The sequence below is a fragment of the Etheostoma cragini genome, chromosome 24 (genome assembly GCF_013103735.1).
Source record: "Etheostoma cragini isolate CJK2018 chromosome 24, CSU_Ecrag_1.0, whole genome shotgun sequence".
Classification (NCBI taxonomy): Eukaryota; Metazoa; Chordata; class Actinopteri; order Perciformes; family Percidae; genus Etheostoma; species Etheostoma cragini.
In genome coordinates this window covers 558,709-582,740 of record NC_048430.1, presented here as the reverse complement: position 1 = coordinate 582,740, position 24,032 = coordinate 558,709, and the positions used below count along the sequence as shown (strand labels likewise).

At 42.2% G+C, this 24,032-nt stretch overlaps 4 protein-coding genes and 1 long non-coding RNA gene across 5 annotated transcripts in view; 3 read left to right on the top strand and 2 right to left on the bottom strand.

The window, feature by feature from the left end:
* The window catches only part of LOC117939376 (protein Shroom2-like), a 32,825-nt gene extending 27,533 nt beyond the window's left edge, over window positions 1-5,292 (top strand). The window contains exon 11 of the mRNA XM_034864686.1: window positions 5,282-5,292. The gene's annotated coding sequence lies outside the window, so the exon portion shown is untranslated. The remainder of the gene's footprint in view (window positions 1-5,281) is intronic.
* LOC117939378 (claudin-34-like) lies at window positions 1,706-2,634 on the top strand. The gene has a single exon (XM_034864691.1). The coding sequence runs from the start codon at window positions 1,750-1,752 to the stop codon at window positions 2,473-2,475; it is 726 nt and encodes a 241-aa protein (XP_034720582.1). The 5' UTR covers window positions 1,706-1,749; the 3' UTR covers window positions 2,476-2,634.
* Window positions 3,900-4,869, bottom strand: LOC117939380. The gene is made up of 2 exons (XR_004655573.1): window positions 4,562-4,869; window positions 3,900-4,401 (listed from the first exon to the last, which is right to left on the bottom strand). It is a non-coding gene; the product is annotated as an uncharacterized LOC117939380 (long non-coding RNA).
* A 763-nt stretch (window positions 5,293-6,055) lies between the features above and the next one.
* Window positions 6,056-10,211, bottom strand: sumo1 (small ubiquitin like modifier 1). The gene is made up of 5 exons (XM_034864692.1): window positions 10,071-10,211; window positions 9,629-9,703; window positions 8,501-8,578; window positions 7,259-7,330; window positions 6,056-6,143 (listed from the first exon to the last, which is right to left on the bottom strand). The coding sequence occupies exons 1-5, from the start codon at window positions 10,080-10,082 to the stop codon at window positions 6,075-6,077; spliced, it is 306 nt and encodes a 101-aa protein (XP_034720583.1). The 5' UTR covers window positions 10,083-10,211; the 3' UTR covers window positions 6,056-6,074.
* Window positions 10,212-10,792: 581 nt separating this feature from the next.
* map3k2 (mitogen-activated protein kinase kinase kinase 2) overlaps window positions 10,793-24,032 on the top strand; it is a 13,742-nt gene continuing 502 nt past the window's right edge. The window contains exons 1-17 of the mRNA XM_034865057.1: window positions 10,793-11,137; window positions 12,068-12,140; window positions 13,198-13,316; window positions 14,288-14,328; window positions 14,430-14,529; window positions 15,317-15,430; window positions 16,121-16,217; window positions 16,383-16,513; window positions 17,344-17,423; window positions 17,904-17,968; window positions 18,239-18,331; window positions 19,149-19,385; window positions 19,494-19,642; window positions 19,753-19,884; window positions 20,510-20,639; window positions 22,251-22,428; window positions 23,797-24,032. The exon at window positions 23,797-24,032 is cut by the window's right edge and continues 502 nt beyond it. Of these exons, the coding sequence (XP_034720948.1) occupies window positions 12,086-12,140; window positions 13,198-13,316; window positions 14,288-14,328; window positions 14,430-14,529; window positions 15,317-15,430; window positions 16,121-16,217; window positions 16,383-16,513; window positions 17,344-17,423; window positions 17,904-17,968; window positions 18,239-18,331; window positions 19,149-19,385; window positions 19,494-19,642; window positions 19,753-19,884; window positions 20,510-20,639; window positions 22,251-22,428; window positions 23,797-24,016 (1,941 nt within the window). The 5' untranslated portion in view covers window positions 10,793-11,137; window positions 12,068-12,085 and the 3' untranslated portion in view covers window positions 24,017-24,032. The remainder of the gene's footprint in view (window positions 11,138-12,067; window positions 12,141-13,197; window positions 13,317-14,287; window positions 14,329-14,429; window positions 14,530-15,316; window positions 15,431-16,120; window positions 16,218-16,382; window positions 16,514-17,343; window positions 17,424-17,903; window positions 17,969-18,238; window positions 18,332-19,148; window positions 19,386-19,493; window positions 19,643-19,752; window positions 19,885-20,509; window positions 20,640-22,250; window positions 22,429-23,796) is intronic.

The following is a 24,032-nucleotide window of genomic DNA, read 5'->3' as shown; positions in this document are numbered from 1 at the left end:
GGAGTTAGACTTCCAGCTGTTTAGTCTGTGATGAACCGAAGATCCCTTGAATCAAGAATATTCTCTGTGTAGGTTTCTCTGTAATCCTTTTCAAATTACACTAGTTCATTTGCAGAAGCCTTGTTTGCAAAATGTAATTAAAAATCAGATTGTAATAGATTTTTTATTCTGATTTAGGTTTTTACATTTGAAGTGATGAAATGGACGAGAAAGCTATTTGCACCTCTGAGTCTATGTGTCATATGGTAGATTTTATGAAATGATGAAGTAATTGAACATAATTTCCTTTTCTTATTCCATGTTTTGGGATTTTAGCCCATCTTCTTCTCACGCTGCTTTCAGTTGAACATTAATTGAACATGAATTTAGATATTGTAATAATGAATATGATAATTTGGATAATAATATACTTAATATATGTTAATGAAAGTATTCTTTAAGACATAATGCCCTTTGATTAATGCGACTCCTTCGAAGAATTTGGCCCAGTTAACATCAGGAAGTCTCCTGTTGTTTCACTAACACGGAATAAGGTTTATTCCTCTTTGTGGATCAAGCATAACAACCATTATTTTCTACTCTACTCTGTAAAAAACAAAACATTTAAGCTAATGTGTAAAAAGCCGAGAGACCAAACCAAGAGAAAGAGACAATGGATCACAGTATGCATTCATTTGGCGTTTTACAGCTTGTGAGTTTATTAAAATCCAAAAGGAGACGGTGATAAACGAATGTGGATCTTCTGCAGTCAAACAAGCACAGTTGGTTAATTTTTAAACCACTCACACACTAACATGAACCCATCTCAGGCTCAGGTAGTCCACGTAGTGGTGTCCTGACAGGCCGACGGAGGTCTAGATGTTGAAATGTAGTCTCAGCGCACTTTAGATTTACCAAAAAAACTCATTCAGAGGTATTTTGTATCAAGGAAATGTTAAAAACCCGGATTTAAATCAAAAAGAGCATCCCAGCATGATAACTCCATGACATCTGCACATTGGGAGCGATGCTACACACCTGTGTGTGTGTGTGTTTCACTCTGTGCTGCAGGTGCTTGTTGTCCAGGTAACCCCGGAGACCAAAGAGCATCGGAGGACCTGCCAGGTGAGAGAGAGAGAAGAGGATCCACGAGGCCTCGCTGGAGGTGAATTGGGACTCAGACCTCACACCTGGGATCCAGGTCCTGGTTGGTAATGCCCGGTTTGGTGGGATCAGGACTTTCTAGGTAAAGGGCTGCAACTGACGGTTCATCGTCATTTTGTCAGTTATTGGATTAGTTGTTTGGTCTATTATGTTATCCCAAAAAGGTGGGGGGGCCTCTGGCTCACCCAGTATGACCCCATGTTGGCTGAGTCCTGCAACGGTCCGGGTTCGAGTCCGGCCTACGGCCCTTTGCTGCGTGTCATCCCCCTTTCACGTCTATCCACTGTCAATAAAATAAAGGGAAAAGCCCCAAAAACTGATCTTAAAAAAAAAAAATTTTAAATGGAGAAATGTGATCGGTATTTCCCAAAAAGCCCAAGATGACGTCCTCAAGTGTCTTGTTTGGACCACGTCTCAAAGACCCTCAAAGCAGAGAAGAAACTAGAACATATTCACATTTAAGATGCTGGAATCAGAGAATTTTACTCAAGCTGATTAATCAATTATCCAAAAAGTTGGTGGATTAATTTGATTGTGGCCAAGTAATCATTTGCCTGATTAATCTGTGCAGCTCTAGACCAGGTGGTCTGTAGCGGCTCCACTCCCATGAGGTACCTGGCCCACAGCGCCCACGCCCAGCTCGGGTCCCTCTGGCTGAGCTGCGTGGGCTGGGTGCTCACCGCCATGGCCCTGGGACTCATCCAGTGGAGGGTTTGGCTGGTGTCTGACAGGGGGGTCATCAGCTCCGGAGTGGCCTGGGTGGGCGTCTGGCGGGCCTGCTTCAACAGCCACGCCCTGGTGACCCCCGGCTTCAGGGTCATGCACTGCAGGTCCATGAGCCTGGCTGAGACCTTCACGCCTCCGGAGATCGTGGCAGCTCAGGTTCTCATGCTCCTGTCTCTGGTCCTGGGGCTGTGTGGGAACGCCGGGGGGGTTTATGCCTTGAGGAACATCTACTTCAGGACGCAGGAGGACTCCCCAGTCCGCTTGGCGTTCTTCACCACCGGCGTGCTGTGCCTGTCGGCCGCCGTGATGTCGCTCGTACCTCTCCTGTGGAACCTGATCTCCGTGGTAACAAACCAGACAATAGAGTTCCCCCCCGAGTTCAACATGCCCCCGGCCCCTGATTCTCAGCACGTGGGGTGCGGCATCGGGGTCGGGATGGTGGGGACGGTCCTCATGATGGTCTCGGGGATTATTTTCTGTACGTACAGGTTCCCCGTGAGGTCACAGCGCCCGGGGGGGTCATCATCACCCGCTCCATCAGTGAGTCACAGCAGGGGGGCCGCGGTGAACGACAACCCGGCGTTCGAGTCTCACGAAGACCTGTGATTGGTCGGTTTGGATGTTCACCGACGCGTGAACTCACAGAGGAAAATAATACGAACGACAACTTTCAGGTTTCATTTGCAAATTGAGATTAAAGAAAGAAAGAAAAGTCGAAGAAGGTACATGGAAGATAAACTTCTGGTTAGTGGTCTGTTTTACAGGAGACCTCAAACACACCACAGCTCGTGGGTTGTTTACAGGGACTCAGGTTCTGCTCTTGGGGGGGCGAGGAGGACTTGAATGAGTCATCTTATGACAGCAAACCCACTTAATGCCAATGCCTTAGAGCCTGAGACTGCCTGAGGAACATTCAAATGTCCACGTTGTTCACTATTTATTGTTTTATGTGAAAAAGATAATCGGATATTATCACTTGTGAAGGAATAATATAATAATAATAATAAGGTGTTGGCCATAAAAGATCCAGAGAGAAATATGAGCAACACTCTTACAATAAAATAATTAACTCCTCCTCTCACATTTTCATATATTCAACTTAACACTGCAGTGCTGTTAGGAGTCATGTGTTTTATGTCTATTTGCTTCCAGCTTTGTAAACAAGATAATATAGAGAATAATAATGATATGCAAATTAGGACACCAGCGTTTCTAACCAATGAAATGATACTTAAATTGATCACACTTGCTAAACTTATTGTTGTTGCATATGTGAGGATGTGCAGATTAACCGGTTAAATGACTCACTTTTAAGTCAGTCTGTTTTTATTTAACTAAGAGTTGCATTTTGAGGGGTTAAAAGGGTTTTGAATGGTTTCTGCATTGAGACATTTAAAGAAAGGACTTTAAGGACTTTAAATTAATAACGAGTCTCCACCTAATCTGCATGATTATGGACTGGCTGTCACCCCCACCCCCGAGGTTAGGCTATATAACTCCGCCCCTCAGGACTCTCTTTTCCCTCCAAACCCACCAGGAAGAACAAAGAGGACTCATGTGAGTTTGATTTTGTATTTCTTGTATGTGGCTCACACTGTCTGAGTTTAACAGATTTTCTTGTTTAGATGCCAGAGTTCGATCCTGTTAACGAGGAAATTAAGTGCAGATGGACCACATTTAAATATGCTGTTCAGATCTGTGACATTTTTCTTTAAATATTCCTGTTAAGGCCAAATCCTCCAGCACCCCCGGTCCCAGCTGGTTCCTGTTCAGGTGGTCAGTAAGACTGGTTCGTGTACTTGTCACTCAAACAGGTTCTGAGTTGCTTCCAGATTTCAGGTAATTTAGAAACCTGGTCCCCTGTGGGATCAGTCTAATTTCTACTAGAAGCCGTAGGGGTTAGACGTGGACCTTCACACAGGTGGACCTTCACACTCCTCCCGTTTAAAACCTTCCTACAAATCCACTTAGATCAATAAAGAGAAGTCTAAGTAAGAAGCAAAACCATCGACATAAACACCACACTGCAGTATTTTCTTAAATATTTTATTCAAAAAAAGCAAAAACGCTCATCTGCAAAATTTCAAACCATCTGTATCAACGTTCCTCTAATGATGAACATGTCTCGTCACCTCACTGAGATCGGGGGGGGGGGGGGGGGGGGGGGGGGGGGGGGGCATGCCATTCACTGATGCATGGAGGGAAAATAATATGAATGATAAACACTCCGTCAGGTTGAAAAATTGAGGAAATCTTAACTTAAGGACACACGTGGGAGATGGATGATCCCCGACAGAAGGATAACAACTGGATTTAGAGTTGCTACTCTTATGTTTATGGATCTCCAAAACTAATTGTGTAGCAATGAAGACAGCCGACATGCTTCTGAATTTTGGTGTGTGTGTGTGTCTGTGTGCGTGTGTGTGTGTGTTGAAAGCAGATGTGTCCCAGAGGTGCAGTTCAACCATCGTCCATCGCAGCGTTTACGGGGCGTCACGGGTGTTTGTGAGGATTGAAACAACCAGAAATAACCTCAAATAACCTCAAATAACCAAAAATAACCTCAAATAACCAAAAATAACCTCAAATAACCAGAAATAACCTCAAATAACCTCAAATAACCAGAAATAACCTCAAATAACCAAAAATAACCAGAAATAACCTCAAATAACCAAAAATAACCTCAAATAACCAGACTGCCAACAGGAAACGTGTGTTGTGTTGTTGGTTGTTTCATCCTTCAGGAGCGGAGCATCTCCAACATGCTCTCATCTCGTCATTCATCTCCAACTTACTGGTTTCCCAGACGCCCCGGTTTGAGGGCTGCTCATTAGACCGTCCTACAGTCCCCAGATCTAGAGTTTAATCCCAAAAACGAGCGCAGATGTCGCTGTCCGCAGACGACCATTTTAAGATTTTTCCGTGAACAAACTGAGTTTGAAAGACTGTGCGAGTGTCAGCGATCAATGTGTTTCCAAATCGGGTATTCAGTCTATTTAGATGGACACTGGAGATGCATATGAGACGGCATTTAAACACAACATACAAGTAAAGCACAATTATCATCTTTAAAAAAAAAAGTGTTTAAAATCTCATTACCATACAGGCCAATTAGCATTTTACAATTTAATCTAAAATCATTTTTCAAATCAATTTTTGTTTTTTTTAAATGCACACATGATTGTGAATGCAAATGATCTTAATCTACAGAGACAAAAGGTGACACTGTGCCCAGCAATCCAGCTGTTGATGAGCAGGTAGCGTCAAAGTGAACCCTCTCTGAAAGTCCCTGAACGCCACACACAACACGGGGGAATTTAACTGCCTCACGTGTGTCTTTGATGCCTCCTCAGTCTACAGAACCAACAGGGGTGCAAGCCAAACAGTTTAACGTCCTGAACGAGGGAAATAGAAGAAGAAGCAAGTGTTTTCATCACCGATTTAAAGGCACAATGCACCCAAAACTCTGTTTTCTGATTCTTGGTCAGCGGACACCGCTTTGCTTCAGCCTCCTCCAACTTAAGAAGCCGGAAGGACTTGTCCATGTGTACTCGCGTGTCTACTGATATTGGTTAAGACACTCCTTCTCATGACAGGGTGCAGAGCGATTGCTAAAAATTAAGATATAAAAGTAAATATTCCAGTTTTTGGTCCCCAAGTGCAGAACACTATAATCAAACAGGAGGAGCTGTTTGATGTCATTTTTTCCTGTTTTTTTTTTTATAATTCTTTGGAGAAAGCTGACACAAAGCTGTTAACGGTGTGCTATCGGGATAAATTACTTAGTCCAGGGGCTGTAATAGGACATTAGATATTTGTCCTTTGTTGCGTGAACTGTCCCTTTAATGCAGACTGGTCCGTGATATGATTTGTTCCTGCTGACACCCCAACAAGACGGGACAAGACACCCACAGTAATATTTGTCTATGTATATTCGGGTGTAACACTCACGTTGCATGTTATTGCTCGGGTCAACAGCATGAGCATCCCTGCACCTCAGAGACCCGAGACCCCGAGACCCGAGACCCGAGACCCGAGACCCACTGTCCTCTCCCTCGCCTCAGTCTGTTCACACCCTCGCGCATGGAAGCCCTGATCAGAGTCGGTTCTGATCCAGATGGTTTGAAACTGAACAAAAAATTAAGTACATACATACAAAATAAAATACAAAATGAAGGAGAAAAAGAAATGAGAATTGCATGAGTTTAATCGTTCCAGAGTCCGCCCGTCTGTTCTTGATAAACCTCGATGACGTCCTCGTCCTCCATCCCCAGCTGACGTGGACAAACAGCAGAGGAGAGACATGTTAGTAACAAGGTCACAACACAACATATTTACTGGTAATGTCCTCCTATTAATGTAGAACACTTCTTTTACTCGCATCAAATTACATCTGCAGACTAAAAAGTACGCCATTCATTCAATCTCATGTTGTCCTCATGTTGTCCTCATGTTGTCCTCATGTTGTCCTATATCAATGTTCTTTTTAATTCCCCAAAATAACATGATTGATTCCACCCAACGCTCTCTGCCAAGTACAAATCTCTACTTTCATTAATTTTGGGGCGTCTTATTCAATTTTATGTGTTTTTGAAGTAGTATTGAGTAAAAGTTGACATATTCCAGTCTGTGATTATCATCAACATCCATTCCTTTGCATCCAATTTCAGTCTCAATAATTCCTAATTTCTGCTTTTCTAACTCAAACATTAGGTATAATTTCCTATAAATGAGGTTTATTGACCATAAACTCCTACAAGAACAAAAACTAAAGTTAATAAGTTAGTGTTACGTAATGTTAAACGTGAAAAGTGACAAACATTGAAAAAAAAAGCAGCAAAAGTGTTGAAAAAAGGGACAAAAACATAAGAAAAACATGAATAAAAAGCGTCAAAAGGGTTGATTTTCAATTTTGACGGAAAGACAACACGAGGGTTAAATCTCTCCGTCAATAACGGAACATTTATTTATATTTCAAAGCAGTAATGTGCTAACGGACTGTTCCAGATCTGCGGACAAAAAGCCCTTTTATTCTAAAAGCCAAATTTAGGAGTGAAATCAGAGCTTTGGCAAAATGTTTAAGCTTTGGATAAAAAAAACAAAAACAGCAGTTGTTTGTTGATTGATTCTCTCAGCTACATGTGTGTTGCTGCTGAATGAATGCGTTATTTTAAATGGGAAGTAAAACTGCAGATGTATAAATATCCCCAGATGTTGCTGCTCTGATCATATTACTACAATAAGCAGTTTTTAGGAACCTTGGAAAAGTAAAGAGGGCGGTAAACATACACGGGACACACTTTTACATTATATTACATCACATTACGCTCAATTCCATCAATAGAAATGTCATAAATGGAGGGTTTCTCAGTCAGAGAGACGAGTTTACCTCTTTGGGAGTTTGGTTGTCTGCGATTCTCTGTCCTTCGAACAGAAACCTTAGCGTGCTCGCTGGGACGCCCTGTAGGAAACACACGGAGATCAATAAGATAAGATTAGATAAGATAAGATGAGATGATACTTTACTCATCCCACAGCGGGGAAGTCCCCTTGTTACAGCAGCATTTTCTACAATGAAAGCAAAACAAACAAGTAAAAACACCAGAAAAAAAAGGCAAACAGTAGACAATGTGCAGAAGGTAGACTGGAGTAAAGTGCAGTTGCTATAGTACAAGAAAACAGTGTTGCAGTGCAGTAGGTGACGTTAAAATGACATTAAATATGTAATACAACGCTCTCTGGTGCTGATGGAGTTGATCTGACATCTTATAATCTATCCTAAATAATACTGTGATTAAAAACTGTTTTTAAAGTCTGAAAATCCACAAACTGAATATCTAACTTAAATTATTATTATAATTATTATTACTTTTCACCATTGCAATTCCTCAGTTATGTTAATTATGTAAACACTGTATCATAACGTTCCTTTATTATGTAAATACCCAACATATCCACACTCCTTGTATTTCTTTATTTTTATTTCTACTCTGATATTTAAACTATTTGTGCGACTGTAACACAGAGTTTCCCTTCAGGGATCAATGAAGACCAGCATCCCATAAACATTTAAGACAGCCTTAGTAAATAAAACATCAAGTTAGGTTGCATCTGATCATCAAATGCACCATTTTCTTGTGTTTGGACAATAGCTTCTTAGCTAACAAAGCTAGCTACTACGATACTTGACGTTATTAGCAACGTATGCATGAAATTAAATGGACATTGTTGCGATGGTAGCATCCGATATTTAACCCTTGTGTTGTCATCCCGTAGACAATGGTCACTTTTTTTCAACATTGTTGTCTCTTTTTGCGACTTCTCTTGTCACTTTTTGAATGTTGTGGGTGCTTTTATTTTTTATTTTTTCACGTTTCTGGTGTTTTTTTTGATATTTTTAATGTTGTTGATTTTTCGGCGCTTATTTCGAGGGCTGATTATGACAAAAAAAGAACTGAAAAACGGGACAATTTGACCCGAGGACAACATGAATGTTAAGACATCCCTGGTCAATAAAACATCAAATTAGGTTGCCTGTTTATTCTGATCTGATCTGATTAAAGTCCTTTTTAAAAAGTGCTGTTTTCCTCAGTGTTCATGTGTTTTAGTGACGCGGATCTTCCCCTCGTACCTGTCTCTGACTGTAGGACTCCTTCAGCTTCTTCAGATGCGTCGTCATCTTAACCTTAAAGTGGATTTCGCTGCTGTCCTGTGGGTGGAGAGAGAGAGAGAGAGAGAGAGAGAGAGAGAGAGAGAGAGAGAGAGAGAGAGAGAGAGAGAGAGAGAGAGAGAGAGAGAGAGAGAGAGAGAGAGAGAGAGAGAGAGAGAGAGAGAGAGAGAGAGAGAGAGACAAAAGGACGATGAGAAGCAGAAGACATGGGGGCCCGTCAGGGCGACAGCTTTCTGTCGGGAAGGGAAGTCTGGACTTGGTTACTAAGGCTGAATCTCATGTCTCTGTCTTACCCCGTTACCCCTCGTTTTTGCACCCTAGTTGTGTCCCAAAACCTAAAACCCCTACCCAAGGGGTCAGGGGTGTGTGGCCCTAGGAACCATAGACAGTGAAAGAAAAGATCTAGGGAGCATCCTTGAAAACGAGGCGTGGGATCAACATTGTGCAACAGGCAACAATGGCTGTCGCATCGACCCGAGACACGCATACATTTAAGCATTTTTGGCTTAAATAAATGGTAAGATTAAGATTAAATTACATTAAATACCAATGATGCATAAATAGACGTGTTTCTCTGACACATATCCATCTTTAAATCGCCCACGTCAGCAACTATTTATAACTTATTTGAAGGAACGTTACCTTTTTGTACATGTAATGTATATAATATGTATTACAGACATTACACACATACAATTCCACACATCTTACATGTATTTATGTATGTATATGACTTGATTTGCACAGTGCAGACAGTGTGCACATTGTACAACCCCACGTGCACTGTTAAAAAGAAGTAAACACAGCTTACACACAACTTTATAACAAATGTGCACATATTCTTGGAGTCATTCAACAACAAAAACCTTAATTAACAAGTGATGCATCAACAACTAATGTTCATTGCTACAGATCAGCCCGGTTGATTTTGCACGCCCTGTGCAAACAAGTAAAGCTTTCTTTTCCTTTTTAAAACAGCTGTGTTGTACATATTTGTCTTATTTGCACCATAATTCTGATTTATTTTAGATTAATTCTCCAGTGTTTCGCTCTGTGAGACCCGTCCATCACAGCTGCATTCATACACACCTGTCCAATCACTTTTAACTTAATGTACTCTCCGTCCTTCTTGTCCCCTCCGTCTTGGCTGGATGGTTTTGTCTCCTAGAAGACAAAAACAACAGATAAACAACAAAAATTAGCAGCAGAAAACCATTTAAACGCCACAAACATTGCAAATGGGCCAGGAGGTTTAAAGTCACTGATGCTGGACCCTGATACTCTCATATGGGAATGTTTCCGCTTCAACATGCTGGTATTACTTCTTGTTTTATAGCCGATCTTTAAAAAATAAACAAAAAAAACAAAAAGCATGTAATATGTGAGCAGTGAGCTCTGGGCCTGAAGCTACATGAGCTAACAGTTAGCATGTTAAATAAGCAGATACGAGCTATCAGACCCAAATAAAATGGTCTTTTTAAATTTCGTGCAGACTATAAACAATAAAGACTCTTCAAAATGTATATCTTACCGTATCTGACATGTTTTCCCCCTGCTTGTGTTGTTAAAATGTACTGACAATAGATGTAGCTAGCGTTAGCTTAAAACCGCAGCTCCAGCTTGATGTTATGAGAATTCTACATTGACCGGAAGTTACGTATGAAATCGTTTCCTTCAAAATAAGTCAAATCAAAATCTTTTCTAGAATGCACTTTTTTTTGTTAACTTCAGAATAAACAATTTGCCATTTGTTTTGTCATTGAATGTTCAAACATATTTTGTGTTAATGATCAATTTATAAGAAGTTAAAATGGGAAAACAATGTAATATTTAAATAAATGACTTCGTATGAGATATATATATATATTTTTTTGTACAGTTAATTTTAATATTAGGAAAATACCACATTCACAAGAAGAAATAGGCGGACTCCAAACCAAAATTTGGATATTTATGCGGGAATTAGCCGTGTGCTCTCTGTGATAGCAACATAAAAACCTTTCAAATGTGTTTATTTACACAGGTTTCAATCGTTATTTAGGAAAACAACACACGTCTCTGACATCACACATGTTGTGTTTTTGTTGGATTCTTCCAACGAGGTTGCGAGGTTAAGACCTGTCAAGTAAACCAAAATTAAAAATCTAATTTCCAGTTAACTGTCAACATAAAACGCGAAATATGTAACCATATGGGGTTTTCCCTACACAACACATGTTGTGTTTTATTTTGTCAGCAAAATATACCAACTTCCGGTTTCCATTTGTTACTACCCGTTAGCTTGACTCAACAAGGGGGCAACAGCGAGCGAAGCTCCCTGGTTGTAAAGTGCAACAAAATGAGAGCTTTTTTGTAACTTTGCTGTTTTTATAACCGCACAGACACGGAGGTACTCTACTGGATAAACTGTCCTCGTGTCATTCGTGTGCCTGAGAAGATCCAGAACCTGAACCGGAACCCGTCGGGCCTCGTCGTCGTGGCCCAGCAGGACTCGAGTGAAGTTGGAGCCGAACTTCTGCTTCCTCCAGCGGCTCTCTGCGGGGCTCGGGGCTCCTGTCACCGGCCCTGTGGATGAGGAAGTGACCGTAAACCTACCAGGTGAGCTGATAAAGATGAAACCTCGCGTTTTAGACCTTTTATTAGTTCGTTAGCAGTGCGGGAGAGCCTTGAATGGCGGCTAGTTAACTTTAGCATTAGCTTAGCTTGACAACTTCCCCGGCCTGACAGCTAGCTTGCTAGCTAGCTAGCTGTATCATGAACTAACGGCTAGCATTAGCCACTTAGCTTCTCTGACAAGCTAACGTCAGATATGTGTAGCTAATTGTGTGTTGTGGTTATATTTCAAGATGCCAAATAATTCATTAAGCACATTTTGCAGCAACAGTTGTTTACGTTGCGGGGCTGCTCCGCTAACGCTGGCAAGTTGGTTTAAAGGTCCAATATTATGCTAATTTTCAGGTTTACACTTGTATTTTGGCGTTTCTTCTAGCACATATTTACATGCTTTAATGTTAAAAAAACTCAGTATTTTTTCCTATACTGTGTGTCTGAATGTACTCTGTATGAAATGCTCCATTTAAGCGCCTGTCTCTTTAAGACCGTCTCCTGAAAAAGCCCAGTGGGCTCTGATTGGTGTTTCTGGGTCTTCCACATCTGCATCTCTGCACCAGGAAATGACAGTAACAGCACTTTTTACCTATAAAGAGCCCAAAACATCTCCTCACTATCTGCTAGCTGCCTGTCCCCTGAACACACTGTAAAAAACGCGGTCTCTGTAGACAGCCCAGGGTCTACAAGCATGATGAATTAATCCCTTTTTATTATCAAAGTTTTCTAAAATCTAACCTATTTCCTCCCATTTAACCAGTATAGGATCAATGTTTTATGGTTATTGTGACAGTTATTTTGACCCTATGACCCAGCGCTGTGTTTTCAGGTCAGCTGATCAGCTCCAGGCTCTAACTCGCGTCCCGGTCAGCTGCATGTCAGGATTTACGTTATATTTACGTTATCCGTCTGCTGTTGCAGGAGAAAGGATTCCACTTGATGGGAGAATCCTCTTTCCTGGCCTCCTGGGTCAATCGCTGTGCCATGATGATGGGTATGTGTGTGCGTTTTAAGATATTCTTACTGTTTGGGAGTCAGCCTGCTTCGTCTTTTGTCAAACCTACAACACAGGGAAGGTTTTTTCTCACTGAACAATGTATTTTTTTTAACATCTTTGCCCCATAATGCACCCTTGTAATGTACTTCAGTGTAAGTGGCATGTGACCTGTTACCACTGCAGCTCTGGAGACACAATAAAGGTCCTTTTTAAATCATCTAGGTCAGTGGTTCCCAAACTTTTTCAACTCAAGACCCAAAAGAGAAATCTGGTGTCTCCCCGGGACCCAAATGTATGGAACAAAACCATGAATTTAAATGTATATGAAGTTTTTTTCAGTTTTTTTATTCCATTATAAAAGTAAACGAAAAGAGAAAAGGTCTCTATTGTCCTTCCTGTGTCTCTGTCCCCTCCCATCGTCCCTCAGTACAGACACCAATATTTGTTTAAATAATGCTGACTTGAATTTAATGAGATGCGTGTGTCTGGTTGGAGATCTCAACCAGCTGATCTAGTCCAGGTTCGGTTTTTGAAAGTGCCCCTCTGAGGTCATGCTGAGCATTTAGTCTGTTCTCTGCCAATTAGCGACCCAATAAAAACGGGTCTGCGACCCATTTTGGGTCCCGAACCTATGTTTGGAAAACATTGCTCTTAGGCAAAGGCAAGGACCTTTGTTATTGGGAAGAATAAGTTTAAATCAAAAGTATCTTTGGAAATCAGGACTCAGAAGCCATATATTATGTAGAATTAAAAAATGGTAAATAGTTGTGCTCCTGTTAACTAAACTATGATTAGTATTCAGCTTATATATATATATGTGTGTGTGTGTGTGTGTGTGTGTGTGTGTGTGTGTGTGTGTGTGTGTGTGTGTGTGTGTGTGTGTGTGTGTGTGTGTGTGTGGCCTTTTCAGGTAGAATTAGGCCTGTGTGTTTGGTACTGAGATGACCAAGTGGATTTTGTTATTTCAGTTATGTTTGTGCACTTTGGCTGAAGTAATTTTCCCGTTTTCACCCTTCAGCTCGTATCACTAAACCCAAATGTTGTCGTCTCTCAGATGAGCAGGAGGCACTGAACTCGATCATGCAGGACTTGGCTGAACTGCACCGCTCTAGCCGCCCTGCCATGTTCCTGTCGGACCTGGGCAAACCCAAAGCCTCCTCGCCCAAAAACCAGGTGAGCACTCATAAAGGTACAGTGGTTATTCTGATTATTATTATTATTATTATTATTGTTCAAATGCTGTTTTTTAAGCACTTTCTGCTTATGTCACGTTAACCCTCTGAGACCGAGAGACCCGCCCACGAGCCTAAACAGCACCTCTGATTCATGGTTTAATCATTAAGCAACCATAAAACATATCAACTTACCAAAAGTTGCGGCTAAAACGTAACGAGTTAGCGGTTACGGAGGTCTCTTCCGGGTCCTTCTAGCCTCTAGAGGTGATTTTCTATCCAGCCTGGAACTTCCAGCCTTTTTCGGGGTTGTCGAGCATTAAATCCAAACTCTTACATCCAAGATTTATCTCCTTTATGTCCATAATTCATCGCGTTTTCGTTCAATTAGTGCGCTGCTCTGTGTCGGCTCTCTGTGTAGGGAAGTAGAGGGACCATCATGCCCATATATGGGAGACTACGTCAGCCAAAGAGTATGGAGTGAGGACAACTTTTCACCCACATTGTATGGAGGGTGATTAGTGCCAGTCAAAGTAGTCTAGTATGTGATCAAAGATGCTACAGTGCACAGGATTAATTCATTTGTCTTTAAGGCCCTACAACCGTTTTTAACATGCAAGTGACCTCACTGCAACCCAAATATTCTAATAACCCAGTTTGTCCTGTAAACATGATGTTCATATCTTGACTGTAGACAACAGGGGTTGATGTTTTACAAGTTATTATAAAATAAATCCAGAGGGACAATAAGCTATAAAAATGGCCTTCAGAGGGTTAAAGGCCCTTCAGGAAAAAGGGGACTTTTTAATGTGAAACTGACAAATGTTGCAACAGCAAGTTAACACAGAACAAGGGGACCAGCTTAGAAAACATGGAGGCCTCTTGTTATAAGAGACAAGAAAATGTCTTTCATTCTTTTGTGTCAGTGTTCATTCATCCAATGTGAATTTAACGTGACTGTCTTTCCAACAGAACGACGTCAGAGTGAAGTTTGAGTTCAAAGGGGAGAAGAGGTGAGGCTTGGACCGGGTTCACGTCTTTAATTGGGTCAGCGCAGACCTGCCGCAGTGCTCCCTTGACCTCTGACCTCTCTTCTTCTTCTTCTTCTCTCCAGGATCTTGCAGTTCCCTCGGCCTGTCAAGCTGGAAGACCTGAAGGCCAAAGCCAAAGTGGCTTTCGGTCAGACGATGGACCTTCACTACACCAACAATGAGGTGCGAAGCCGTCACTCTTCTGCACCTTCTCTGATACGGATATTAACCCGTTTGTGCCGACACATCACATGTACCGCCGGTTACTGACCTTCCTGCCGGCCGCTGCGTGGCGCAGCATTCTGTATTTGTCGGTCTTTTCATGACGCGTGCAGCAGAGAACGCACCGTCATTGGTTCAAATACACAGGAGGCGGGTCTTGTTGGCTATTTAAAGCCACGTGACCACCAAATAGTACCGTAGTTGGCTGAAAATCATGTCAATCAACCAGACATACATGTGCGTTTGTTTATGAATCTTTGAGAGACGAGCGAGGAAATGGCTCCGACAGAGGAAGTGGTAGATTATGATGATTATGATGATGATTATGATGAAGACATCCACCCTCCCAAACTCCTCACTATCTCCCACCTCAACGTCACCGCCCTCGCTGTCTAACTCCTCCTCTGTCGGAGACATTTTCTCGCTCCTCTCTCAAAGATTCATGAACAAACGCACTCGTATGTCTGGTTGATTGACGTGATTTTCAGCAAACTACGGTACATTTTGGTGGTCAAGTGGCTTTAAATAGCCAACAAGACCCGCCTCCTGTGTATTTGAACCAATGAGAGTGCGTTCTCTGCTGCAAGCGTCGTGAAAAGACCGACGAATACAGAACGCTGGTTTAGAGTTGCGCAACGCAGTAACCGTCGGTAGATGTGTCGTCACGAAGCATCCGGCACCAACGGGTTAAGTGACGTTTTTGACCAAATGGATACCTACGTCACAGTTGTGTGTTTTCCTCCTGCAGTTGGTGATTCCTCTGACCACCCAGGACGACCTCGACAAGGCTGTGGAGCTGCTGGATCGCAGCGTTCACATGAAGAGCCTGAAGATCCTCCTGGTGCTCCAGATCTTCTCTCAGGTGAGCAGCTCCCAGATTCAAACCCCAGGACAGAACCTAGAAATTAAAGTAGATTATTTTGGGGCATTTTAGGCCATTAATTGCCAGGACAGTTGAAGACATGAAAGGGGAGAGAGAGGGAGAATGACGTACACCAAGAGTCGAACACTGGCCCGCTGCGTCAAGGAGTAAACCTCTATATATGGGGCGCCCGGTCTACCAACTGAGCTATCTGGGCGCCCATTAAAATTGAATTTAATCCTAAATTATATACTTGGCCTCGACACAATTTACAGATAAAGAGAAATGTTTCTTGACCAATTTTTTTATTTTTTATAATACAAAATGTGTTTTTAGTCTGATTAATCACCCAAGAATGAAGCTGTATTATATAAGTGATGATGTTAGAAGATGATATCTAGCTTTCATAGTAAGGAAAGTTATCTTTTTTATTTGATCTGACTGATTCACAGCAGCTTTGATTTTCAACAAAGTCAAAGAATAATACAAATAGAGTGAGCTTTAAAAGCATATGTGCCATTGAAGGTGGCAAATTTGAAGGTAATTTTACCTGTGAAGCTGTGTTTTTACACTTTTTTTTCCCTTTTTTACGAGAGCGTGCAAAGTCAAACTGAAAACAGGGTGAAAACCAATTTAATCCTCCTGACTTTCCCCACATTGTTGTAACTATTTGTTTTCTTTAATGGCCAGAATTCGTCCTCGAACATGGACCTCTTGCCGTCCCACGAGGAGCTGGACAACACGGGATTCAGGGTCGCTGACAAGAAGAGCATGCTCGCTTTGATAGGTGAGTAACGACTGTCTCGTGGTCACACCGATGCCAAATACTTTAAAAATAGACATGCAAAGACATGAAGCAAACGCACATAATGATGATGCACCTGCTGACTATTTCACACAAGCAGATCCATTAGACATTAATACAAAATATGTCACTTCAACCCAACCCCAGGCTCCCATTCGACGGACCGCAGCTCCCCCCCACCGGGATACATCCCCGACGCGCTGCAGCAGGTGGCGAGGAACGGCTCCTTCACCAGCATCAACAGCGAGGGAGAGTTCATCCCAGAGAGCATGGACCAGGTAGGAGGAGTCGGGATACCTGGATGTGGTTCAGACTACGTCCACTGTCTGGGGACGTGGGACCTGTTTCAAGCAGTTGCCACTCTCGTAGGCATTAGGGCTGGATTTGTCTGCCAGATGTTGCCAAAACTGTTCAATTTGCGACTTATTTATTTGTTCTAGTTTAGCTAAAAGTTAAATATTCGCTGTGGAACAGATAAAACATGTCATGGAGCATTATAACCACCATCAAAACTGCTCTGTATTCTTCATATCAAAGGGATGAACGTTGAACAGTCAAACACAGAACATGTTTCACAAAAGCTAAAGTTATAATGATAATAAACAATTAAAAATTAAACCTCAGTACTTTCCTGTGAGCTGACATGTCAGATCTGCCTCAGTACTACTGCAGCATTTACATGTCGCATGTAGATACTGTCGCACCTTCAGCAATCATGTTAAATTAATTAAGATTAAAGGAAAAATCCACGTAAAATGGGACATTTTTGCAAACAATCTGTGATATGTGACATTATTTCAGCATTAATCTAATGATAAACAGTAAATATCATAAAAAGAGGGATAAAACATGTTACACCAGACATTCAACTAAATATTATAATATTCAATGAATCGCTGTCTTCACCATTGGCTAATGCGATTTAACCCTTCAGACCTGGTCGGCGTGGTAGTAAAGACGTCATTGCAGGGAGTTGTCGTCGTTCATGTTTATTGTCCCCATGATGAATTTGACCTCATGCAAATATGGAAAGGAGTCCTTCACTGCAGAGAATGATGATTTCTTGACTTGGGAGCTTGTTTTTTCAGAGTTTCTGTCTCTTCTTCAGATGCTGGACCCGCTGTCGATGAGCAGTCCGGAGAACTCAGCGTCTGGAAGCTGTCCCTCTTTAGACAGCCCTCTGGACAGGTCAGGACCTCCAAGTCTGATTTATTTATTTATTAATATACTTAGGTCGGGTATTAGGCCTGCGTTAGTGTTGATGAGTGTTGTAAATAATCAGAATCAGCTTTATTTTGCAAGGTATGAGGACACAGACGAGGAATTATACTTTGGAACGTCGTTGCTCACACTGCGCTTACACATACAAAACCACCAAACAATACATACACACTAATATAATGATACACACACTAATATATACACACTCTAAACAGAAACATTAAAGAGGCATGAGTGCAATGAAGAGTGCAATAACAATTATTTAAATATGGAGCACAGAGCAAAGGATACTGGGATAAATAGTATTGAATAAATGGAGATAAGAGTGGTTTTAATATTAAATATTTACAGTATTTCTCTACATAATGAAGCCCTTAAATACGCATCAAGTCTAGAGTAAACTCCATGCACTGATATACTTCCTTGCTTTTGTTTTTTAATGTGCAGCGACTACCCGAAGTCCAGGATGCCGCGAGCACAGAGCTACCCAGACAACCACCAGGACTTTCCAGGTAAAGGTTTGGGAAGAACCCTTTTAATCCCTGATGAATAAAAAAGGAAATGGACTCGAGTTCTGAGTCTGGAGTCTGGACTGTGTAGGCAGTAACAATTAAATCCAGACCCACTTAAACCCTGATGCATGAGGTTTCCCCTCTGCCATAATGTAGCTGAAATCCAAACTCCTTCAACTCCCATCATGCAGCTGCTGGATGTCGTATTCCCGTTGAATTGTATTGTTCTGGGTTCTTCTTCATCATCCTCCTCCTCGTCTTCCTCTCTAGAGTACGACATCCCGGTGTTTGAGAAGTCGGGGAAAGGTGGAACGTACCCTCGGCGATACGGCATTCCCTTCGGCCTTCAGGACTACAGCGATGGTGGGTCACTCCACTCTGGTTCCTAAAGACTCCCAACATGCCTTTATAAGGAAGATATTAATAATAAGGATTTGTTTTTGCACTACAGCTTCACAGGGGCGTCAAGTCAAAGCCGATACCGTGATCGCGATACCGGTTCGTGAACGTGTTTTTCGTCCTCTCTAAGCAGGGAAACTGTTTGTGTAACACATTTCGGCAAAAAGGCAATTCAAAGCGCTTATCGTAAAACATTAAAAAGCAGTCAAAAACTAAGAAATTAAACAGATAAAATACGAGAATACAAGTTACAGTGCAGTATAAGAAATTAAACATTAATAGCCGTTAACAACTACAAATATAAGAGCACATAAGATTAATATATTATTGTAACTATGCAACTTCAGTATAGGAAATTACCAATTAATTAAAAAAGGTCTTTAGCCTTGATTTAAAAGAACAGAGTAGTGGCTGAGCTGTCAATTTTCCTGCACTTACACCCCCGTATGTGATGCACACTGTAGTCAAACCTCTCAATTTATAACACACACACACACACACACACACACACACACACAGGTGAGCCCCATCTCTGTGCACAACGTAGAGTTTTTGCTAGACAACCAATCACCAGCATTATTAGATCTTGGTGCAACCATGCTGCATGCTTAGTGGCTCACTGACATCGATGAGATTGACTCCTTGGGTGTTGAAATACATATGTAAAGATGAGGGATTTTTCGATAAAAGTACCCATTGCCCAGCCCCACATCTGCTGGATTCGGACTACATTCACATCCCTGGTTCATGTTTCTCCTCCTCCTCTTCCTCTGCTCCTCAGGGAGGAAGACCTTCCCTCGGGCCCGGCGTACGCAGGTCCACGGCTTCCGCTCGCCCGTCAACTTCAGCCCGACCGAGCAGTCGCCCAGCACCAGCAGCGGCAGCAGTGTGTTCACCCCCGACCTGGAGGAGGCCCCGGGGCCCGCCAGGAGGCCGCGGCGGGGCAGCGACATCGACCCCAACCCCAACCCAACGGCTCCGACCCTGTCTGTGATGGACATCAGCCCGCCCAGCCGCTGTGAGTTGCTTGTTGATTTAATTTGTGGGGTACAACAGGTGCACAAAGCGTCTTGGCTGTTGTTGTTGTTTTTGTTTTGATTGTGCGTGATTTTCACCATGTGTCCAGCTCCACGCGCCCCGACGAACTGGCGGCTCGGGAAGCTCCTGGGTCAGGGGGCCTTTGGACGGGTTTTTCTCTGTTATGACGCCGATACTGGACGGGAACTGGCGGTCAAACAGGTCCAGTTTGACCCGGAGAGTCCGGAAACCAGCAAGGTGAGAGTCTGACATTTAGGGATTGTGCTCAGATAGTGTGCATGTCAGAGAAGTTAAAAAAAAAACAAGAGAAGATTAATCTTCTTTCTTGTCTGTTTTTGATCATTTAGGAGGTAAGCGCCTTAGAGTGTGAAATCCAGCTCCTGAAGAACTTGTGCCACGAGCGGATTGTCCAGTACTACGGCTGTTTGCGAGACACGATGGAGCGAACGCTCTCCATCTTCATGGAGTACATGCCTGGCGTGAGTGCTCCTTTACTTTGTACCTTGAGGATTAAATACAGCAACACACAGCATTTAAAGAATTTAAAGGTATCACCACTCATGTAACATTGTTCCTCGCTTTTTGTCCCAATGCAGAAAAAAAAGAAAGTGGTTTATGTAGCTGACTGGGTAGAGAGGTCACATTTAAACATTGTTTTCTAGTGCGCATATTACAGCCAGAGGCGGACAGAACTTCCTTTAAAATTATATTAATATTTAAGAGTAAAAAACAGTCAGAAGAGGACATACTGTATATGTTTTGGCACAAATGTCTAACAATAACTTAGACTTAGACTTCTCTTTATTGATCCTTTAGGATGACTCCCGTGAGGAAATTGACAATTCCAGCAGCAGTTTTAGCAAGAAAACAGAATAAAGACAACAAAATAACAGTAATAATAATAATAACAATGAGAATATTTGTCAAATAAAGACAAAAAAAGACCATAAATTTGTAACAAAAGTGTCAGTGTTGAGTCCAGTGATAAAGTGACCGTGTGTGTGTGTGTGTGTGTGTGTGTGTGGGTGGTGGTGTGTTGGTGGGTGTGGTCCTCTCTGCAAAGCATCCATTTAATATCCATTTCTGTCATTTCGTGGCCCACAGGGCTCCATTAAGGACCAGCTGAAGTCATACGGAGCGCTGACGGAAAACGTGACGCGGCGTTACACGCGGCAGATCCTGGAGGGGGTTTCCTACCTGCACAGCAACATGATTGTCCATAGGGACATCAAAGGTGACTATTGGGACGTAGTTGCTCTCAGTAGTAGTTGCCGTAATGCAACCTAGGGTCTTTTTGGGAATGTACCCGAGTTTAAAAGGTCAATTAGGACGGAAGAGCCTCTTTTAACCCTCTGAGACCGAGAGATTGCATCTCTGATTCATAGTTTAATCATTTAATAACCATAAAAGCTAGAGACTCACCAAAAGTTGCAGCTAAAAGCTTGGCGTATTTGGGCTTTTTTTTGAAGAAATGTAAATAGTATGTGCTTTATGTGAGTTATAATGTTTATTATGTCTATTTTTGCATATAGGAGAACTGTTTTGGACACACAAATGCTTGTGTAGCATTGCTGTGGGTGTAATATGAATAAATATGACATTATGTTGATTATTGGCATAAGTAAATGTCATGAGGGCAAAAGCGTCTGGACGTTCTTTGAAAAAATGTGAATGTATTTTGTCATCTGTATAAGTTATAATGATTATTTCTTCACAGTGTGACTCCCAAGACATATGAGAAGTGTTTTTTGTTTAGGTTTTACTGTTCTGTCTGTGATATCAATACGTATCTGGAAGAATATGTAGTAATATGAAGAAAATGCAAGTGACCTCACTGCAACCCAAATATTCTAATAACCCAGTTTGTCCTGTAAACCTGATGTTCATATCCTGTCTGTAGACAACAGGGTTGATGTTTTACAAGTTATTATAAAATAACATAAATGACACAACATGGGACTTTCCTCCAAGTAGTGAATTTATTCTCTAGTTTTTATGGGTTTGATGGCGAGTGTGAGCACTGTAATTTCCAGTTTTATGGATGAAATGAACTTGACTTGAAGTATTACCAGGGGCTCTACACATGAACTCAGCATGGAGAACATTGTTGGTGTTCACAGGGTTTACTAAAAAAGGTTTAAACAACTCTGTAGCTGTTGTTCTTCCTGTCGCCGCCATCTAGCAAGTCAAATATAGTAGGAAGGAGAGTAAAGATGGAGAGCTCCTAAAGCTATGTTCCATAGAAATGCACAGATAATGTTGTTTTGTTGTTATGAAACACAATATTGACCTTGTAGTTGAAAAATGAGCCTTGTATAAGATTGATATTTCCTCCTATGGAGCCTGTTCATTAGCATTTGGATTAGCATTGATTCTTTTTGACTTGTGAGATGAAACGCGTCAACCGGAAACAACAACAACAACAACAACAACAACCACAGCTACAGTGAGTTGTTAAAACCTTTTTTAGTTAACTCTGTGAACACAAACAATCATCTCCATGCTGAGTTCATGTGTGGAGCCCCTGGTGATACTTGGAGTAAAGTTACATGCTGTGTCGAGCCGTCTTAGAGATGTAAAAATGTTCATTTTGATGCTATCATAGTAGCGATGTATGAGACTAGCTCTCTCGTTCAAAAGGCCATTTGACCAAAAAAACTAAAATGTGGTCAATCTTAAAAGCGGCACTTTCATTACTAATTATGCTTTTCAACGTAAGTTGGACTCGGGTGCTTAAACAAAAAGACGCTAGGATGCATTTTGGCGCCAGACTTACGCTTTAAATCAATTTCCCAGCTGACTGAAGAGGAAGACGCAGCTGACTGACTTCCTCTCGTTTGTTCAGGGGCCAACATCCTCCGGGACTCGGTGGGTAACGTGAAGCTGGGCGACTTCGGCGCCAGCCGCCGGCTGCAGACCATCTGTCTGTCGGGGACAGGCATCATGTCCGTGACCGGCACCCCCTACTGGATGAGCCCGGAAGTGATCAGTGGCGAGGGATACGGCAGGAAGGCCGACATCTGGTGAGACCGCACTCCTCTGATGTGTTTCTCCAAAACTGTCCAGATCCATTTAAGTGAGAAGATGACGTCACGTTGTTCGTGGTCTGCGTTGCCTTGGCGAGGGTTGATTCTGACATCTTGGATTTGCCACGACTGTGACGCTCACCTGTCCCGCCGCTGAGATCGAGTATGGTCACGTGACTGCACGACGACGTATGATTGGTGGAACACAGTCACGTGGTAGAGCCTTCAGCAGAAGTCTCTCTCTCTCTCTCTCTCTCTCTCTCTCTCAAAATAAGTCATTAAAATGAGACGTACGCTGGGGTAAAAACAATGACGCGTAGAATACCAACGAGGTAAAAAGAAAAAGCTCATTGTAGCCTGATGTAGCGGAGGAAGACTACAGCTTCTTCTTCACTAATCTACTCAAGTACAAGATAAAGTGATTTAAAACTACTCCTAGAAGTATAATCTTTTCCAAAAACTCACTCAAGTAAATGTAACTCGTTACTACCCACCTCTGGTTATGATTTGGGTTAGCTGCCTGGAAGGTAGGCCTGCACGATTTAGCGTTATAAAATCGCGATGTCGATTCAACCTGTTCACGATTTTGAATTCTTAAATCAATTTGATTTAGTAAAAAAATGGTTCTCATTTAATTTTACGACCCGACTGCATCACAAACACCACTACCGTCTTCTGTGAGTTTTAAACCGACTGTATAAAATAGGTTTTAATGCTCTCCCTTCTCTTAATTGAGGCCTTTTGTGTTTACAGGCTTGTGGTGATGCACAATGAGCTGTAGGTGCCCAAAAAAAATCAGTGTGGTTAAAATCATTGAGTAAATGTTCTTAAATGTTGTCTTTGTCAATGTCTTTCATAGAGCAAATAAGGTTATATCTTTCAGATTTTTACATTTCCCGTAGACTTGTGTAGTTTCCGACTGGGAACCCAGAAATCTCCAACATTTCAAGTAGCCGTGAACACAACAAACAACAGTCCGTGCCCCTCGCCTGGCATCATGGCGGTCCCGAAAATCAGAAGAAATCAGCAGAGTCCTGTTTGATTATGACTGTCAGAGAAAAGTGGTAAAACGTGTGGACAGTTTATTACAGGGAAACATCCCACGAGGTTGAAATTACCCTACGCTCGTGTTTTTCTGGGAAGGTAATGTTCAGTTTGGTGAAAGTTGTTCTATTGGTGGAGTAAAACCCTGCAGGAAACTCCAAATTCATCAAATCTCTTGTAGATGGCTTGAATTAAAATAGAGCTTTCATTGCAAAGATAAAATAGTGCATAAGAAATTCTATTAACTTGGATTTTAAACTTGAAATAATGGCAATAAAAGTAAGACTCCCCTGATTCGAACCCGTGTTATTTTGCCCTCAGGAGCGTCGGCTGCACCGTGGTGGAGATGCTGACGCAGCGACCCCCGTGGGCGGAGTTTGAGGCCATGGCGGCCATCTTTAAGATCGCCACCCAGCCCACCAACCCCGTGCTGCCCGCCCACGTGTCGGACCACGGCCGAGAGTTCCTCAAACGGATCTTTGTAGAGACTAAACAGCGGCCGTCTGCTGATGAGCTCCTGAGGCACATCTTTGTACATTAACCCCTGAACCTTTAAC

Coding starts and splice junctions, on each gene's coding strand:
- LOC117939378 (XM_034864691.1), top strand. CDS start 1,750: ATGAGGTACCTGGCCCACAGCGCCCACGCCCAGCTCGGGTCCCTCTGG.
- sumo1 (XM_034864692.1), bottom strand. Junction 7,331..8,500: donor AGTCCTACAGTCAGAGACAG/GTACGAGGGGAA, acceptor TGTTTCCTACAG/GGCGTCCCAGCGAGCACGCT. Junction 6,144..7,258: donor ACAACCAAACTCCCAAAGAG/GTAAACTCGTCT, acceptor TGTCCACGTCAG/CTGGGGATGGAGGACGAGGA.